A 20906-nucleotide genomic window follows, 5' to 3' on the forward strand; every position below is an offset into this window, starting at 1 on the left:
GACGTTTCACAGAGTGCTGGAGTAACTCAGCGGGTCAGGCAGCATCTGTGGAGAACATGGATAGGTGACGTTTCACAGAGTGCTGGAGTAACTCAGCGGGTCAGGCAGCATCTCTGGAGAACATGGATAGGTGACGTTTCACAGAGTGCTGGAGTAACTCAGTGGGTCAGGCAGCATCTCTGGAGAACATGGATATGTGACATTCATAAGTGATAGGAGCAGAATTAGGCCATTCAGCCCACCAAGTTGACTCCTCCATTCATCAATCTCACAACCCCATTCTCCTGCCTTCTCCTCATAACCACTGACACCCGTACTAATCAAGTATCTATCTATCTCTGCCTTAAAAATAGCCACTGACCTTGCCTCCAGTTTTCAGATTTTTCAGTTTACAGTTTAGTTTATTGTCACGTGTACTGAGGCACAATGAAAATTTTTTGTTGCGTGCTAACCAGTCAGCAGAAAGACAACACATGATTACAATCGACGCATTCACAGTGTATAGATACATGATAAAGGAATAACGTTTAGTGCAAGGTTAAACCAGCAAAGACTGACTAAAGATAGTCCAAGGGTCTCAAATGAGGTAGATGGGAAGTCAGGACCGCTCTCTAGTTGTGGTAGGATGATTCAGTTGCCTGATAACAGCCGGGAAGAAACTGTCCCTAAATCTGGAGGTGTGCGTTTTCACACTTCTGTACCTCTTGCCTGATGGGAGAGGGGAGAAGAGGGAGTGACCGGGGGTGAGACTGGTCCTTCATAAGTTATAGAAACATAGAAACATAGAAATTAGGTGCAGGAGTAGGCCATTCGGCCCTTCGAGCCTGCACCGCCATTCAATATGATCATGGCTGATCATCCAACTCAGTATCCCGTACCTGCCTTCTCTCCATACCCTCTGATCCCCTTAGCCACAAGGGCCACATCTAACTCCCTCTTAAATATAGCCAATGAACTGGCCTCGACTACCCTCTGTGGCAGGGAGTTCCAGAGATTCACCACTCTCTGTGTGAAAAAAGTTCTTCTCATCTCGGTTTTAAAGGATTTCCCCCTTATCCTTAAGCTGTGACCCCTTGTCCTGGACTTCCCCAACATCGGGAGCAATCTTCCTGCATCTAGCCTGTCCAACCCCTTAAGAATTTTGTAAGTTTCTATAAGATCCCCTCTCAATCTCCTAAATTCTAGAGAGTATAAACCAAGTCTATCCAGTCTTTCTTCATAAGACAGTCCTGACATCCCAGGAATCAGTCTGGTGAACCTTCTCTGCACTCCCTCTATGGCAATAATGTCCTTCCTCAGATTTGGAGACCAAAACTGTACGCAATACTCCAGGTGTGGTCTCACCAAGACCCTGTACAACTGCAGTAGAACCTCCCTGCTCCTATACTCAAATCCTTTTGCTATGAAAGCTAACATACCATTCGCTTTCTTCACTGCCTGCTGCACCTGCATGCCCACTTTCAATGACTGGTGTACCATGACACCCAGGTCTCGCTGCATCTCCCCTTTTCCTAGTCGGCCACCATTTAGATAATAGTCTGCTTTCCTGTTTTTGCCACCAAAATGGATAACCTCACATTTATCCACATTATACTGCATCTGCCAAACATTTGCCCACTCACCTCAGCCTATCCAAGTCACCTTGCAGTCTCCTAGCATCCTCCTCACAGCTAACACTGCCCCCCAGCTTCGTGTCATCCGCAAACTTGGAGATATTGCCTTCAATTCCCTCATCCAGATCATTAATATATATTGTAAATAGCTGGGGTCCCAGCACTGAGCCTTGCGGTACCCCACTAGTCACTGCCTGCCATTGTGAAAAGGACCCGTTTACTCCTACTCTTTGCTTCCTGTTTGCCAGCCAGTTCTCTATCCACATCAATACTGAACCCCCAATGCCGTGTGCTTTAAGTTTGTAAACTAATCTCTTATGTGGGACCTTGTCGAAAGCCTTCTGGAAGTCCAGATACACCACATCCACTGGCTCTCCCCTATCCACGCTACTATTACATCCTCGAAAAATTCTATAAGATTCGTCAGACATGATTTACCTTTTGTAAATCCATGCTGACTTTGTCCAATGATTTCACCACTTTCCAAATGTGCTGCTATCCCATCTTTAATAACTGACTCTAGCAGTTTCCCCACTACCGATGTTAGACTAACTGGTCTGTAATTCCCCGTTTTCTCTCTCCCTCCCTTCTTAAAAAGTGGGGTTACGTTTGCTACCCGCCAATCCTCAGGAACTACTCCAGAATCTAAAGAGTTTTGAAAGATTATTACTAATGCATCCACTATTTCTGGAGCTACTTCCTTAAGTACTCTGGGATGCAGCCTATCTGGCCCTGGGGATTTATCGGCCTTTAATCCATTTAATTTACCCAACACCACTTCCCGGCTAACCTGGATTTCACTCAATTCCTCCAACTCCTTTGACCCGCGGTCCCCTGCTATTTCCGGCAGATTATTTATGTCTTCCTTAGTGAAGACGGAACCAAAGTAGTTATTCAATTGGTCCGCCATATCCTTGTTCCCCATGATCAACTCACCCGTTTCTGACTGCAAGGGACCTACATTTGTTTTAACTAATCTCTTTCTTTTCACATATCTATAAAAACTTTTGCAGTCAGTTTTTATGTTCCCTGCCAGTTTTCTTTCATAATCTATTTTTCCTTTCCTAATTAAGCCCTTTGTCCTCCTCTGCTGGTCTCTGAATTTCTCCCAGTCCTCCGGTATGCTGCTTTTTCTGGCTAATTTGTACGCATCATCCTTCGCTTTGATACTATCCCTGATTTCCCTTGTTATCCACGGATGCACTACCTTCCCTGATTTATTCTTTTGCCAAACTGGGATGAACAATTTTTGTAGTTCATCCATGCAGTCTTTAAATGTCTTCCATTGCATATCCACCGTCAACCCTTTTAGAATTAATTGCCAGTCAATCTTGGCCAATTCACGTCTCATACCCTCAAAGTTACCTTTCTTTAAATTCAGAACCATTGTTTCTGAATTAACAATGTCACTCTCCATCCTAATGAAGAACTCAACCATATTATGGTCACTCTTGCCCAAGGGGGCACGTACAACAAGACTGCTAACTAACCCTTCCTCATTACTCAATACCCAGTCTAAAATAGCCTGCTGTCTCGTTGGTTCCTCTACATGTTGATTTAGATAACTATCCCGCATACATTCCAAAAAATCCTCTTCCTCAGCACCCCTGCCAATTTGATTCACCCAATCTATATGTAGATTGAAGTCACCCATTATCACGGTTTTGCCTTTGTCGCACGCATTTCTAATTTCCTGTTTGATACCATCTCCAACTTCACTACTACTGTTAGGTGGCCTGTACACAACACCCACCAGCGTTTTCTGCCCCTTAGTGTTTCGCAGCTCTACCCATATCGATTCCACATCCTGCAAACTAATGTCCTTCCTTATAGGAAACTGCCTGTAAAAAGATTCTGTCTGAAAAATGTTCTCACTGTAATAGATTCTGCCTGGGTTTTCTCCGGGTGCTCCGTTTCCTCCCACACTCCAAAGACGTGCATGTTTGTAGGTTAATTGGCTTAAGTAACAACTGTAAATTGTCTCCAGTGTGTAGGATAATGCTGACGTATGACACAAAGCTGGGTGGCAGTGTGAACTGTGAGGAGGATGCTATGAGAATGCAGGGTGATTAGACAGGTTGGGTGAGTGGGCAGATGCATGGCAGATGAAGTTGAATGTGGATAAATGTGAGGTTATCCACTTTAGTGGCAAAAACAGGAAGGCAGATTATTATCTAAATGGTGTCAAATTGGGAAAAGGGGAAGTACAACGGGATCTGGGTGTGCTTGTTCATCAGTCAATGAAAGTAAGTATGCAGGTACGACAGGTAGTAAAGAAAGCGAATGGCATGTTGGCCTTCATAACAAGAGGAGTTGAGTATAGGAGCAAAGAGGTCCTTCTGCAGTTGTACGGGGCCCTAGTGAGACCACACCTGGAGTATGATCCCTTCATTATCACCTATTCCACAGCCAACAATGGACCATTGTGGGCTCCACATTTCTTGAGCGATTGGTGCCGGCTTTGATCTGTTCCGCACCTTTTCATACCTCCCTCTCTCCTGACTCTCCCCAGTGTGAAGAAGCGTCTCGACCAGAAACGTTATCTATTCCTTGTCTCCAGAGATGCTGACTGCGGGTGCTGTCTGTACGGAGTTTGTATGTTCTCCCTGTGACTGCATGAGTTTAATAGACAATAGACAATAGGTGCAGGAGTAGACCAATTGTTCAAGCGCTTGTGATTGCAACATGCGCCTTAATTTAGTTCAACAAAGAAACTGACAAGTTACTTAAGAACCAGCACCGCCATTCAATCTGATCATGGCTGATCATCCCCAATCAGTACCCCGTTCCTGCCTTCTCCCCATATCCCTTGACTCCGCTATTTTTAAGAGCCCTATCTAGTTCTCTCTTGAAAGCATCCAGAGAACCTGCCTCCACCGCCCTCTGAGGCAGAGAATTCCACAGACTCACAACTATCTGCGAGAAAAAGTGTTTCCTCGTCTCCGTTCTAAATGGTTTACTCCTTATTCTTAAACTGTGGCCCCTGGTTCTGGACTCCCCCAACATGGGAAACATGTTTCCTGCCTCTAGCGCGTCCAAGCTCTTAACAATCTTATGTTTCAATGAGATCGCCTCTCATCCTTCTAAACTCCAGTGTGTACGAGCCCAGCTGCTCCACTCTCTCAGCAAATGACAGTCCCCCCACCCCGGGAATTAACCTTGTAAAGCTGCACTCCCTCAATAGCAAGTTTTCTCCGAGTGCTCTGGTTTCCTCCCACAATCAAAGGCCCTACAGTTTTAGCGGTAAGAATTGTAAAAAGACCCCAGTGTGTGCAGGGTAGTGTTAGTGTACGGGGTGATCGCTAGTCGACGCGGACTCGAAATGGCGCCAAATTGTCGACTCTGTATTTGGTCAGAGTGGGTTACTGCTATATACTTGTACTGTGTGGTGGGCTCCGGAGTGCTGAGACCGCCGACTCCCAACATCGCGGAGCTGTGGTTGCGGAGCTTACCAGCCGCCGCCGCGCTGACTTTAAACACCGCGGAGCCTGGGATCTCGCCGAGATCGCCAGTGTCGGAGCTCCGACCAGCGCGGCCTGTGGACTTCGGGAGCCGCGGTCTCCGGGGAGGAAGCGGCCGTGCCAGATACTCCAGGCGGATGAGAGTGTTCTCCGACGCCAGAGCTTCATCATCCGGTAAGTGGGCCTGTAACATCGGGCCGCCGTCGTGGCCACTGTGGAGGCCTCAATAGGCCCAACCATGGGTGAACAGGGGAAGAGGACTGGACTTTGCTGCCTTCCCTCACAGTGGGAACTAATGTGGGGGGATCTTTGTATGTTTTACGCTAAATTCTTTTTTAATCTGGTGTCTTACTTTTATTGGTGTGCTGCAAGTTATCTGAATTTCCGTGAGAAAGTATCTGTCTGTCTGTCTATGTCTGTCTGTCTGTCTGTCTGTCTGTCTGTCTGTCTGTCTGTCTGTCTGTCTGTCTGTCTGTCTGTCTGTCTGTCTGTCTGTCTGTCTGCCCATCTATCTATCTCTGGCTGGAGAGGGTCCAGAGGAGGTTTACAAGAATGATCCCAGGAATGAGTGGGTTAACCTATGATGAGCATTTGACGGCGCTGGGCCTGTCCTCGCTGGAGTTTTGAAGAATGAAGGGGGGACCCCATTGAAGTACAGAAAAGACTCGGATAGAGTGGATGGGGAGAGGATGTTTCCACTAGTGGGAGAGTCTAGGACTAGAGGTCACAGCCTCAGAATTAAAGGACGTTCTTTTAGGAAGGAGATAAGGAGAAATTTCTTTAGTCAGAGGGTGGTGAATCTGTGGAATTCTTTTCCACAGAAGGCTGTGGAGGCCAAGTCAATGGATATTTTGAAGGCAGAGATAGATATTGTAGTTTCTTGATCAGTACGGGTGTCAGAGGTTATGGGGAGAAGGCAGGAGAATGGGGTTAGGACGGAGAGATAGATCAGCCGTGATTGAATGGCGGAGTAGACTTGTTCAGCTGTATAGCCAAATTATATTCCTATCACGCATTAACTAATGAATTCACACTGCCCTCCATAATGTTTGGGACAAAGACCCATCATTATTTATTTGCCTCTGTGCTTCACAATTTGAGATTTGTAATAGAAAAAAAATCACATGTGGTTAAAGTGCACATTGTCAGATTTTATTAAAGGCCATTTTGATATATTTTAGTTTCAAATAAATGAATGAATGAACGAATAAGTTTATTGGCCAAGTATTCACATACTTGGCCAATAAATGTGTCTTGGTGCTCCGCCCACAAGTGACAACATGACATACAGTGACAGTTAGGAATGACACATAAAACATTAAACACTAATAATAAAACATTATTGATTAAACATGTGAATTAAATACCAGAGCAAAAGGAGGCTACATGATGGGTCTTTGTCTCAAATATTATGGGGGGCGCTTCTCTGAAACCACGAGTCAGACAGATTGGCATGTTACCGACCTGGTCAGCTTTGTGCCGATCTGCTGCCGCATTTCCAGCCGCTCCTCGTCGGTCTGCATGGGAATGATATTCTTGTCCTCCAGATCATGCTTGGAGGGCCTGTTGCTGAGTTTAATTGCCAGAGAGTCTTTCCTGCAAACCTTTAGCGCCAACGAGCCTGGAGGGAAAAAATGGAAACATATAAGATTACTAAGGGTTTGGACACGCTGGAGGCAGGTAACATGTTCCCCATGTTGGGGGAGTCCGGAAACAGGGGCCACACACAGTTTAAGAATAAGGGGTTGACCATTTAGAACGGAGACGAGGAGACACTTTTATCACCCAGAGAGTTGTGAATCTGTGGAATTCTCTGCCTCAGAGAGGCCGGTTCTCTGGATACTTTCAAGAGAGAGCTAGATAGGGCTCTTGAAGATAGCGGAGTCATGGGGATATGGGGAGAAGGCAGGAACGGGGTACTGATTGTGGATGATCAGCCATGATCGCATTGAATGGCGGTGCTGGCGCGAAGGGCCGAATGGCCTACTCCTGCACCTATTGTCTATTGAAAAAGTGAGGGGCAACGACAAAGGCAACATCATAACGCCACAGGAGATCCTTCTTCCTTCTGGCTATCAATCTGCACGACTGCTCCCCCTTCTGTCGATCCCGGGTCTCTGGCGCTGTAAGGCATCAAATCTACCGCTGTGCCGCCGTGCTGCCCTAAGGTTTCTGGCGCTATGAGGCAGCAGCTCTATCAACTGCGCCACCACGCTGCCCCATGGAAAAATTCCCATCGGCCCGGGTTCGATCCTGACTACGGGTGCTGCCTGTACGGAGTTTGTACGTTCTCCCCGTGACCACGTTGGTCTTCTCCAGGTGCTCCTCTGCACTCCCTCTTCTCCCCTCTCCCATCAGGCAAAAGGTATAGAAATGTGAAAACACACACCATCCTACCACAACCAGAGAGCAGTCCTGAACTACGATCTACCTCATTGGAGACCTTCGGACTATCATTGATCAGACTTTGCTGGCTTTACCTTGCACTAAACGTTCTTCCATTATCATGTATCTGTACACTGTAAATGGCTCGACTGTAATCACGTGTTGTCTTTCCACTGACTGGTTAGCATGGGACAACAGCTTTTCACTGTACCTCGGTACACGTGACAATAAACTAAACTGAACCAAGATGTACATGTTTAGTGTAGGTGGACACAAAATGCTGGAGTAACTCAGTGGGTGAGGCAGCATCTCTGAAGAGAAGGAATGGGCGACGTTTCGGGTCGAGACTCTTAGAATTCTCTCCATTCCTCTCCCTTCCTAGTTCTCCCACTATGCTTACTGTCTCCGACTACATTCTATCTCTGTACCGCCCATTCCCCTGACATCAGTCTGAAGAAGGGTCTCTACCCGAAACGTCACCCATTCCTTCTCTCCAGTGATGCTGCCTGTCCCGCTGAGTTAGTCCAGCATTTTGTGTCTACCTTCGATTTAAACCGGCATCTGCAGTTCTTTCTTACACACTTCTTATACATGTTTAGTGCAGTGGAGTTGAGTTGCATTGAGTTGATTTGAGTTGCGTTTAGTTTAGTCTAGTTTAGTTTAGTTTGGTTTAGTATTGTGGAAGAAACAATAATACCCTTCTTCCTTGAATTGGAATTGAACAAGGTAACGAAAGGGTGTTTTGGATGTGACAACTGGCAGCTCTCGCTTGACCAGGTGCAGAAGAAGTTTGTGGGAATCGGCAAAGTAAGATTAGACGGATTACCCCCAGTCTGGGAATGTGACGAATTGTGGATGGTGAATGTAAACATGAAATGGGAAGAGATAACAAAGCTTGTTTACATTTCTGAGAAGTTACAGTGGATCAGCCGCGCCCCTACCGCTAGTAGCGTAGATACGTTGTAGTAAATGGGAGGCTGATGATTGGCTCGAAATGGGGATGGTGACATGGGCCGCTTGAAAGATGAGATAGAATAATGTCACGGTGCCCTTGTTTTGCGTCTTGATTTGTATTAACCATCTGTTGTTGAATAAGATGAACATAAGCCAACAGTCATGTTCTGTCTAATGAAATAGTTGGAACCCATGTGGTGATAGGAATGTCTTTGTAGAATAGTATCTACACAAAGGTAAACTAACATTATTTACTTCACAGTTTAACTGTCGGCTAATTCTGCTGTGAAGTCAGAGAACTGGTGAGCAGTTTACTGCAGCCATCTCTCCATGATATCATGCAATCTCTTGAAGCAAGCTGCAAAGTCTGGAACTTGTCATTTTTCCTTTAATTTCCCTCTAAATTAATTTCTTCCACAAATATAGTTAGCGTAGTTTAGTTTAGTTTGGTTTAGTTAGTTTAGTATAGTTTAGTTGGTTTAGTTAAGTTTGTTTCCTTTGTTTAGTTTAGTTAAGTTTAGTCTAGTTTAGTTTAGTTTAGTTTAGTTTAGTTTGTTTAGTTAGTTTAGTCTAATTTTAGTCTAGTCTAGTTTAGTCTAGTTTCGTCTAGTTTAGACTAGTTTAGTTAGTTGGTTTAGTTGGTTTAGTTTGGTTTAGTTTGGTTTAGTTTAGATTTGTGTAGTTGAGTGTAGTTGAGTTTAGTTGAGCTTATTTGAGTTAGTTTCAGATTAGTTTAAATAGTTAGTTTAGGTTTGTGTAGTTGAGTGTGATTAGTTTAGTATAGTTTAGTTTAGTTTAATTTGGTTTAGTTTAGATTAGTGTAGTTGAGTGTTGTGTAGTGTGGTTGAGTGTAGATGAGTGCTGAGTTTAGTGCACTACAGGTATGGGATAGCGTACTTGTGAAGAAGCTGTCTTCATCTTCATCATCATCCTCGTCGCCCTCGTCCACTTCCTCGTCCTCTCCCTGCATGCTGAACGTGTCCTCGTAGTCCGATTCATTCGGCACATTCTCCTTATCGTCATCATCGTCATCCTCGATCTCCACCGTCGGCACTTGCCGAGTATCCACCGTGTTGATCCTCACCGTTCTCATTCCAATCTCGCCCGTGTGCAGTCCTGAGCTGCCAACATAAAACCAGACGGCACACCGTGACGTTAGTGGACACAACCATGCGTTGAGCAACCCCCCCATGTTCTGGAGTAAACAATCCACGTCCGTCCCAAGTTAGAGGAGTAGAACTAGGCCATTCGGCCCATCCAGTCAATCATGGCGAATCCCTTTTTCCTGCCTTCTCCCCATAACCCTTGACACCCATTCTAATCAGGAGTTTGTCCATCTCTTCCTTAAAATTATCTGCTGACTTGGCCTCCACAGCCCTCTGTGGCAATGAGTTCCACAGATTAACTGCCCTCTGACTAAAGAAGTTCCTCCTCACCTCCTTTCTAAAACAGCGCCCTAATTCTGAGGTCCAAGACTCTCTTTCAACAGATGTAGATTCACAGATTCACCACTCTTCATCTCCTTCCTAAAGGTACTTCATAGCAAAAGGATTTGAGTACAAGAGCAGGGAGGTTCTACTGCAGTTGTACAGGGTCTTGGTGAGACCACACCTGGAGTATTGCGTACAGTTTTGGTCTCCTAATCTGAGGAAAGACATTCTTGCCATAGAGGGAGTACAGAGAAGGTTCATCAGACTGATTCCTGGGATGGCAGGACTTTCATATGAAGAAAGACTGGATAGACTTGGCTTGTACTCACTAGAATTTAGAAGATTGTGGGGGGATCTTATAGAAAATTACAAAATTCTTAAGGGGTCGGACAGGCTAGATGCAGGAAGATTATTCCCGATGTTGGGGAAGTCCAGAACAAGGGGTCACAGTTTAAGGATAAGGGGGAAGTCTTTTAGGACCGAGATGAGAAAATAATTTTTTACACAGAGAGTGGCGAATCTGTGGAATTCTCTGCCACAGAAGGTAGTTGAGGCCAGTTCATTGGCTATATTTAAGAGGGAGTTAGATGTGACCCTTGTGACTAAAGGGATCAGGGGGTACGGAGAGAAGGCAGGTACACGATACTGAGTTGGATGATCAGCCATGATCATATTGAATGGCGGTGCAGGCTCGAAGGGCAGAATGGCCTACTCCTGCACCTATTTTCTATGTTTCTATGTACATACTTTAATTCTGAGGCTGTGGCCTCTGGTCCTAGACTCTACCACTAGTGGAAACATCCTCTCCACATCCACTCTATCCAAGCCTTTCACTATTCTGTATGTTTCAATGAGGTCCCCCCCTTAACCTTCTAAACTCCAGTGAGTACAGGCCCAGTGCCGTCAAACGCTCATCATAGGTTAACCCACTAATTCCTGGGATCATTCTAGTAAACCTCCTCTGGACCCTCTCCAGTGCCAGCACATCCTTCCTCAGATTTGGGGGCCCAAATTTGCTCACAGTACTTCAAATGCGGCCTGACCAGCGCCTTATGTAGGTAGACCAAAATGCTGGAGAAACTCGGCGGGGGAGGCAGCATCTATGGAGTGAAGGAAATAGACGACGTTTCGGGTCGAGACCCTTATATAGCCTCAGCATTTCATCTCTGCTCTCCAACCTAAAATTTAGCCTTTAGAGATATAGCGTGGAAACAGGCCCATTTGCTCACCGAGTCCGCGCCAATCAGTGATCTACACTATCAGTACACTAGCACTATCCTACACACACTATGGACAATTTACAATCTTTTCCGAAGCTAATTAACCAACAAACCTGTACTTGTAATCTTGTATTGACCTTTCCGCTGGCTGCTTAGCACGCAACAACAAAGCTTTTCACACTACCTCGGTACACCTGACAATAAACTAAACTGAACTGAACTAAATTACACTGTGGACGGCTCGATTGTAATCGTGTATTGTCTTTCCGCTGACTGGTTAGCGCGCAACAACAGAAGCTTTTCACTGTACCTCGGTACACGTGACGATAAACTAAAGTTGACGTTACCTCTCGAGCCGCTGCATGGTCAGAGCCAGGGTCTTGTTGAGCTCCTCGATCACCTTGCTGGTGGGCATGGTCGGGTGGATGGCCAGGCCGGGGGGCAACGAGGACGTGCGCGACACCCCGTACTGCAGCTGGGAGGATTGCTGTGAGATCTTCTGCACCGAGGGGTAGGAGCTGGACGGGACATCGCCCGCCTGCGGCGGTATGCAGATCATCACTTTCTTTGGCGGAAGAGGAGGTGAGAGTCTGAGCGGCAGCATGCACGGCAGCTTCACCGGCTGGCCAGCGTCTGGTGGGACAAAGACATCGTCACAGAGTCACGGTCATAGAGTCACAGAGACACAGAGTCAAACAGTGCTAGAGTCACACAGCACAGAAACAGGCCCTTTGGCTCAACCCGCCCACACCGACCAACCCACCCCATCTACACTAGTCCCACCTGCCTGCGTTTCGCCCATGTTCCTCTACACCGGTCCTATCCATGTACCTGTCCAAATGCTTTTTTTAAACATTAAGGTCATAAGGTTATAAGGAATAGGAGTAGAATTAGTCCATTCGGCCCATCAAGTCTACTCTTCCATTCAATCATGGCCGATCTATCTCTCCCTCTCAACCCAGTTCTCCTGCCTTCACCCCATAACCCCTGACACACGTACTAATCAAGAATCTATCTCTCTCTGCCTTAAAACAATCCGCTGACATGGCCTCCACAACAAGGCCAGCAGCATAATCATGGACCAGTCTCATCTCGGTCACTCATAGAAACATAGAAACGTAGAAAATAGGTGCAGGAGTAGGCCATTCGGCCCTTCGAGCCAGCACCGCCATTTAATATGATCATGGCTGATCACCCAACTCAGTATCCTGTACCTGCCTTCTCTCCATAACCCCTGATCCCTTTAGCCACAAGGGCCACATCTAACTCCCTCTTAAATATAGCCAATGAACTGGCCTCGACTACCCTCTGTGGCAGCGAATTTCACAGATTCTCCCTCTTCTCCCCTCTGTCACCAGGCAAGAGGTACAGAAGTGTGAAAACGCACACCTCCAGATTCAGGGACAGTTTCTTCCCAGCTGCTATCAGGCAACTGAACCATCCTACCACCAACCAGAGAGCAGTCCTGACCCCCGCGTTTGACCCGTATCCATCTAAACCTGTCCTATCCATATACGCGTCTAACAGTTTCTTAAACGTTGGGATAGTCCCTGCTTCAACTACCTCCTCTGGCAGCTCGTTCCGTACACCCACCACCCTCTGTGTGAAAAAGTAGCTGAGTTTAGTTTAGTTTGGAGATACAGTGTGGAAACAGGCCCACAAAGTCCACGCCAACCAACGATCACCCGTACACTAGTTCTCTCCTACACACTGGGGACAATTTACAAACCTACAAACCTGTACATCTTTGGAGTGCGGGAGGAAGCGGGAGAAAACCCACGCAGCCACAGGGAGAACGTACAAACTCCATACTTGATTGGACTTTGCTGGGCTTCACCTGGCACTAAACGTTATTCCCTTATCATGTATCTAGCCCAGCGCTTCTCAACCTTATTGCCCTTGCGGAACCCTTGAAATAATTTTCATGTCTCAGGGAACCTCTGAGTTCGGGGTTTGCCGGGCCCGCCGCCATTTTGAGTCTGCCATTTTGACTCGCGTCACAACGGCGATCTTTGGCGTCACAACGGGGACCCGTCAGCTGCGTCACAATTGAAAACGGCCAGGTCTCCCCGCTTCACGCACAGCTGGGGATTGCCGGGCCCGCCGCCATTTTGAGATTGTCAGCCGCCCAACGCAGTTGGCCTGCCGCCATTTTGACTCTAGTTTGCACTACGTCTCTCGGAACCCCGAGCGACCTCTCGCGGAACCCTCGTGTCCCGGGGAAATGTCTCGCGGAACCCTCGTGTCCCGGGGAGATGTCTCAACCCCAGTTGAGAAACGCTGATCCAGACACTGTAAACGGCTCGATTGTAATCATGTGTAGTCTTTCCGCTGACTGGTTAGCACACAACAGAAGCTTTTCACTGTACCTCGGTACACGTGGCAATAAACTAAACTGAAGCTGAACTGAAGGGAATGGTAGACTACTTACCCCTGATGGCTCGTAGGTGCCCCACTGGTCTCTTGGAAGTGCAAAGGGCGGAGTCGTGTGAATAGGTGGTTTGCCGATCGGCCTGTCGTCTTAGCCGAGGAATGGTGTAGGCGGTGGGGAAAGCTGGAAAAAGAGGGACACGTTTAGAGGCCTCACTTGCCGGATGAAAGGACCGACGCTGGTTTACACCGGGGATAGACACAAAATCACAACGGGCACAATCACGGTGGCGCAGCGGTAGAGTTGCCGCCTTGCAGCACCAGTCCTGGGTTCGATCCTGACTACGGGCGCTGTCTGTACAGAGCTTGCACGTTCTCCCCGTGACCTGCGTGGGTTTTCTCCGAGATCTTCAGTTTCCTCCCACACTCCAAAGACATGCAGGTTTTTTTTTTAATCAAAAAATTTATTCAATTATTAAAAATAATATTTACATTACAATAAAACAAGCCAGAACCCACCACCATAATACAATACAAACATGTAATAACCTACTATACAACTATGATACAATCCTTATTGAGGATACATTCAACACCCTGCGGAGCCCAGCGGTCCCGGAACTCCCTCAGGGTGCCCGTAGACAGGGCGTATTCCCTTTCTAATCCCACCCGGGGACGGACGTAACCCCGGAAAAGGGGCAGGCAGCCGGCTCGGGTAGAGCCCTCCACCGTCTGGCGTCGTGACTCGCGGATGGCCAGCTTGGCCAGGCCCAGGAGCAACCCAACCTGGACATCTTTAGCCCTACCCTCTCCCCTACGCACAGGGTGTCCAAAGATGAGGATGGTGGGTGAAAAATGCAGCCAGAAGGCCAGGAGCAGCCCCTTTAGATATTCAAACAGTGGCTGCAGCCTCACGCACTACATGTACACGTGGTACACAGACTCTACCAGCCCGCAAAAGTGGCAGGCGGCTGGCGAGTCTGTGAACCGCGAGAGAAACAGGTTGCAGGGAACACCTTGGTGCAATACCCTCCACCCCAGGTCCCCAATGTAGAGGGGGAGAATCCCTGCATAGAGGGACCCCCACCGGGGAAAGACATGCAGGTTTGTAGGTTAATTGGCTTGGTGTATGTGGAAAAAACTGTCCCAAGTGTGTGTGGGGAGATCGCTGGTCGGCCCAGACCCGTTTGTGTGGGGAGATCGCTGGTCGGCGCGGCCCCGATAGGCCAATGGGCCGATTGTTCCGTGCCGTATAACCATATATAACCATATAACAATTACAGCACGGAAACAGGCCATCTCGACCCTTCTAATCCGTGCCGAACACACGTATCTCAGACGTAAAGGAAACTAAAACGCTGGGTGTATACCCGCGGGGAAAGGCAGCATCTCTGGAGTCAAGGTCGAGGTGACGTTACCGGTCGATACCCTTCATTGGGCTGACAGTCGGGGAGGGGGTGAACTAGAGGTGTGGGAAGCTACAGCACAGAGCACATCCTGCATCGATGGCCAGGGAAAGGTGGAGCCCACAATGGTCCATTGTTGGCAGGCGACGAGGTGATAACACAGGGATCTATACACGGTGAATTTAGCAAGAGGACTAGTGTGGGGGAGGGATGGAGAGAGAGGGAATGCAAGGGTTACCAGAATTCCATCTCTGGAATACTCTGCCACAGAGGGTAGTTGAGGCCAGTTCATTGTCTATATTTAAGAGGGAGTTAGATGTGGCCCTTGTGGCTAAAGGGATCAGGGGGTATGGAGAGAAGGCAGGTACAGGAGACTGAGTTGGATGATCAGCCATGATCATATTGAATGGCGGTGCAGGCTCGAAGGGCCGAATGGCCTACTCCTGCACCTATTGTCTATGTTTCTATGTTTTTATGAGTAGAAGAAAAGTAAGCAGCAGCACTTCATACTTTGCTTGGGCAGTTTACAACCCAGCAACAATTTCTCTAATTCCAAGTAACCCCTGCACTCTCCCCTCCCCCCTCCCCCCTCCCCCTCCCATTCACTTAGCTTAGTTAGTTTATTTTAATACAACATTTGTTAACTTATCTGGGTGCGAGCTTCAGGTTCAATGTGAGACGTATATAAGTGGTGCCTACATGTGAAATATTGTTGAGGAGTTCGAGAGTGTTAGCTTAGGAAGGAAGAGGTTGTCAGAACTAGCACTTCACTTGACACTTGTTTCATCCATTCATGCCAACCAACACTGGAACATCTGCCATTTGGAAGAGATGATTGGCATGGATCTTGCATTCCTCAGCACTAATTTACCACAAACCCAACTATTAAACCGGGACAGACACTAAATGCTGGAGTAACTCAGCGGGTCAGGCAGCATCTCTGGAGAACATGGATAGGTGACGTTTCCCGGAGTGCTGGAGTAACTCAGCGGGTCAGGCAGCATCTGTGGAGAACATGGATAGGTGACGTTTCACAGAGTGCTGGAGTAACTCAGCGGGTCAGGCAGCATTTCTGGAGAACATGGATAGGTGACGTTTCACAGAGTGCTGGAGTAACTCAGCGGGTCAGGCAGCATCTGTGGAGAAGAGGCCGTGGAGGCCAAGTCAATGGATATTTTTAAGATGGAGATTGACAGATTCTTGATTAGTATGGAAGTCAGAGGTTATGGGGAGAAGGCAGGAGAATGGGGATGAGAGGAAAAGATAGATCAGCCATGATTGAACGATGGAGTAGACTTGATGGGCGCTAATTCTGCTCCTATCACTTATGGAGAATAGACAGTAGACAATAGGTGCAGGATTAGGCCATTCTGGTAAAGCTTCTCTGCACCGTCTCCAAAGCCTCCGCCTCTTTCCAGCAAAGGTGCGACCAGAACTAACCAAACTTCTATAGAGCTGCATCATAAGACCCTAAGACATAGAAGCAGAATGGCTCATCGAGTCTGACGTAAAATGGCGGAGTAAACTTGATGGGCTGAATGGCCTAATTCTGCTTCTAAAACTATGAAACGTCACCTATCCATGTTCTCCAGAGATGCTGCCTGACCCGCTGAGTTACTCCAGCACTCTGTGAAACGTCACCTATCCATGTTCTCCACAGATGCTGCCTGACCCGCTGAGTTACTCCAGCACTCTGTGAAACATCCTTTTGTAAGCAGGTGTCTGTTGGCGGGGGGGTGCGGGTACTCACCGGCTAGGTGGTGGGCGATCCTGGTGAGCGGTTTGGGGGGCAGGGCAGGGGGCTGTTTGGGGTGCGGCTGTTGCTTGGGTGGCGTTTCAGCACCGTCGCAGTGGAAGGCGACCGTCTTCTTTGGTGGGAGAGTCAGGGCTGGTTTGGCTGTCGTCTCCGGCTCACTCAACCCCCCCGTTCCACTGTCGCCGGGACTGTCGTCTGCAGCTGGAAGACACAAGCAGAGGTAGATGTTCAAGATGCGGAGGCGAACCCTTCACAGGTGCAGAAGGCACAGAAACATAGAAAATAGGTGCAGGAGTAGGCCATTCGGCCCTTCGAGCCTGCACCGCCATTTAATATGATCATGGCTGATCATCCAACTCAGTATCCCATACCTGCCTTCTCTCCATACCCCCTGATCCCTTTAGCCACAAGGGCCACATCTAACTCCCTCTTAAATACAGCCAATGAACTGGCCTCAACTACCTTCTGTGGCAGAGAATTCCACAGATTCACCACTCTCTGTGTGTGAAAAGAATTGTTCTCATCTCGGTCCTAAAAGACTTCCCTCTTATCCTCAAACTGTGACCCCTTGTTCTGGACTTCCCCAACATCGGGAACAATCTTCATGCATCTAGCCTGTCCAACCCCTTAAGTATTTTGTAAGTTTCTATAAGATCCCCCCTCAATCTTCTCATTGAGGCAGAGGCTCAGTGAAGCGCTGGTCAGGCCGCGTTTAGTTTACATTCATTTTGAGATACAGCACGGAAACAGGATCTCGGCGCCGACCAGCGCTCCCCGCACACTAACACAAGTCTACGCACACCAGGAGACAATTTACATTGATGCGTTTTTTACCAAACCCAATTAACCTACAAACCCGCACGTCTTTGGAGTGTGGGAGGAAAACGGAGCACCCGGAGAAAACCCACGCGGGTCACGGGGCAAGAACGTGCAAACTCTGTACAGACAACACAGGTGGTCAGGATCGAACCCGGGTCTCCGACGCTGTGAGGTAGTAGCTCTACCGCTACACCGCCGTGCCGCCCCTTTTTGGAGAGCTGCGAGCAGTTTTGGATCCGGTGGCTGCGGAAGGATGTGCCGGCTTTGGAGAGGGTCCTGAGGAGGTTTACGAGAATGATCCCAGGAATGAGTGGGTTAACCTATGATGAGCGTTTGACAACACTGGGCCTGTACTTGCTGGAGTTTAGAAGAATGAGGGGGGGACAAATAGTGAAAGGCCTGGATAGAGTGGATGTGGAGAGGATATTTCTGATGGTGAATCAGTGGAATTATTTGCCACAACCGGCTGTGGAGGCCAAATCATTGGATATTTTTAAGGCAGAGATAGATAGATAAGGTCATAAGTGACAGGAGTAGAATTAGGCCATTCGGCCCATCAAGTCCACTCCGCCATTCAATCATGGCTGATCTATCTCTCCCTCCTAACCTCATTCTCCTGCCTTCTCCCCAGAACCCCTGACACCCGTACTAATCAAGAATCTATCTATCTCTGCCAAATGTTTCCACGGACCTGATTCTTGAGTAGTGCAGGTGTCAGGGGTTCTGGGGAGAAGTGTGGGAGGAAAGAGAAGATCTTTGTGAAAACCCACGCGGGAGAACGTACAAACTCCGTACAGACAGCGCCTGCAGACAGGATGGAACCCGGGTCTCTGGCGCTGTAAGACAGCAACTCGACCGCTGCGCCGCCGTGCCGCCATCCAAATCCTCCTAGAAATGGTTGGAATACATCTAATGGCTCGACTGTAATCAGGGGCCACAGTTTAAGAATAAGGAGTAAGCCATTTAGAACGGAGACGAGGAAACACTTTTTCTCACAGAGAGTGGTGAGTCTGTGGAATTCTCTGCCTCAGAGGGCGGTGGAGGCAGGTTCTCTGGATGCTTTCAAGAGCGAGCTCTTAAAAATAGTGGAGTCAGGGGATATGGGGAGAAGGCAGGAACGGGGTACTGATTGGGGATGATCAGCCATGATCACATTGAATGGCGGTGCTGGCTCGAAGGGCCGAATGGCCTACTCCCGCGCCTATTGTCTATTGTACCTCCTCCACGAAGCAATAACCTGAACTGAGCTAAGGTGGGGGCGCCGACCGTTGGAAAAGTGTGATTCACCTGGTTTGTCGAGGGAGTCTGAGCAAGGATTGGTGTCATCATCGATGGCCGTGGCCAGCGCTGCCTCAGCCTCCCCTTCCTCCAGCCGGGATGTCCGCACCTGCCCGTTCTCTACCACCTCCTCCTGAGCACATCCATCTGAAACCAGAACCGCAGGGCACACAGAGAGTGAGAGAGAGAGACAGAGAGAGAGAGAGAGTTACCCCACAACCCTGCATTGAAATTGCCAACTGCATTGAAATTGACACCTTTCCCCTTCACTATCCATCTCCTTCCCCTCTAGTTGAGAACTATTTTCTGCTCACTGTATCTCCCTAGGATTCATTTCGAGTGGGCCAAAACATTTACATTGAGAAGACTAGAATATAAAAACTGGGATATGTAATGCTGAGGCTCTATAAGGCGCTGGTCAGGCCGCATTTAGCGTATTGTGACCAGATTTGTGCCCCATATCTGAGGAAGGATGTGCTGGCTCTGGAGAGGGTCCAGAGGAGGTTTACAAGAACGATCCCAGGAATGAGTGGGTTAACCTATGATGAGTGTTTGACGGCGCTGGGCCTGTACTCGCTGGTGTTTAGAAGGATGAGGGGGACCTCATTGAAACGTACCGAATAGTGAAAGGCCTGGACAGAGTGACAACAGACAATAGACAATAGGTGCAGGAGTAGACGATTCGGCCCTTTGAGCCAGCACCGCCATTCAATGTGATCATGGTTGATCATCCACAATCAGTACCCCGTTCCTGCCTTCTCCCCGTATCCCATGACTCCGCTATCTGGATGTGGAGAGGATGTTTCCACTAGTGGGAGAGTCCAAGACCAGAGGTCACAGTCTCAGAATTAAAGGACGTTCTTTTGGGAAGGAGATGAGGAGGAATTTCTTTAGTCAGAGGGTGGTGAATCTGTGACACACGGCTGTGGAGGCCAAGTCAGTGGATATATTTAAGGCAGAGATGGATAGATTCTTGATTAGTACGGGTGTCAGAGGTTATGGGGAGAAGGCAGGAGAATGGGGTTAAGAGGGAGAGATAGATCAGCCATGATGAATGGCGGGGTAGACTTGATGGGCCAAATGGCCTAATTCTACTCCTATGTCAATAGACAATAGACAATATACAATAGGTGCAGGAGTAGGCCATTCGGCCCTTCAAGCCAGCACCGCCATTCAATGTGATCATGGCTGATCATCCCCAGTCAGTACCCTGTTCCTGCCTTCTCCCATATCCCCAACTCCGCTATTTTTAAGAGCCCTATCTAGCTCTCTCGTGAAAGCATCCAGAGAACCGGCCTCCACCGCCCCATGAGGCAGAGAATTCCATAGACTCACCACTCTCTGTGAGAAAAAGTGTTTCCTCGTCTCTGTTCTAAATGGCCGTTCTTATGACCTCATCCTGCCTCAGGCCTCACATTTAGTTCAGAGATAGAGCGCGGGAACATGCCCTTCGGCCCACCGGGTCCGTGCTGGCCAGGTACTATCACAACATGTGGGCAGGGGCATGGATAGGACAGGTTTCGAGGGGTATGGGCCAAACACAGGCAGGTGGGACTAGTGTAGATGTGGCATGTTGGTCGTCGTGGGCAAGTTGGGCCGAAGGGACTCCATGACTCTACTTGATGTGAGACTGGCAACTTGTCCACAGTATCCTGGAATAGTTGGCTGTCCAAGCATGGCAGTAACGACCAACAGTGACTCCCCCAGTGGCCGGATCACCAACGATGTGAGAACTTCATTCACACGAGAATGAACGTGTGAAAGAAATTTTCAAAGCTCGGGCACGGTGACCCTAAAATAATAATTGTCTACATTAAATTCTGCTTTGCTTCTTTCTATCGACACTCAAAAGCCATGAAGAACGCGCAAACCTTTTGCATGGAACGGGCTGCACGGTGGCTCAGCGGTAGAGTCACTGCCTTGTGGCGCTAGAGACCCAGATTCCATCCGGACTCCGGCTGCTGTCTGTGCGGAGTTTGCATGTTTTCTCCCCGTGACCAGGTACAGCAGGGGTTCGGCGAACTTGTTCTACATAGGGGCCGGGACGCACGTCTGTGAGCGGATGGCGGACCACATCTATCACGTGGACACATGGATCTTGCCCCCATCCCGCCCCGTGTTGGCAGAAGGTGCGTGGCCGTGCTGGCGGCTTTGCGCAGGATGCGGTACAGACAGAGCTCGGCGCTCGGCGGGCTGGATAAATACGGGAAAAAA

The 20906-nt window shown here is 48.4% G+C and overlaps 1 protein-coding gene across 1 annotated transcript in view; it reads right to left on the reverse strand.

Annotated features, from left to right (window-relative positions):
- Window positions 1–6513: 6513 nt before the first annotated feature.
- LOC116985353 (phosphatase and actin regulator 1-like) overlaps window positions 6514–20906 on the reverse strand; it is a 168006-nt gene continuing 153613 nt past the window's right edge. The window contains exons 4-9 of the mRNA XM_033040098.1: window positions 18702–18839; window positions 16590–16796; window positions 13495–13617; window positions 11411–11696; window positions 9311–9534; window positions 6514–6695 (exon numbers count right to left, since the gene is read on the reverse strand). Of these exons, the coding sequence (XP_032895989.1) occupies window positions 6514–6695; window positions 9311–9534; window positions 11411–11696; window positions 13495–13617; window positions 16590–16796; window positions 18702–18839 (1160 nt within the window). The remainder of the gene's footprint in view (window positions 6696–9310; window positions 9535–11410; window positions 11697–13494; window positions 13618–16589; window positions 16797–18701; window positions 18840–20906) is intronic.

This window comes from Amblyraja radiata, chromosome 2, assembly GCF_010909765.2.
Source record: "Amblyraja radiata isolate CabotCenter1 chromosome 2, sAmbRad1.1.pri, whole genome shotgun sequence".
NCBI lineage: Eukaryota > Metazoa > Chordata > Chondrichthyes > Rajiformes > Rajidae > Amblyraja > Amblyraja radiata.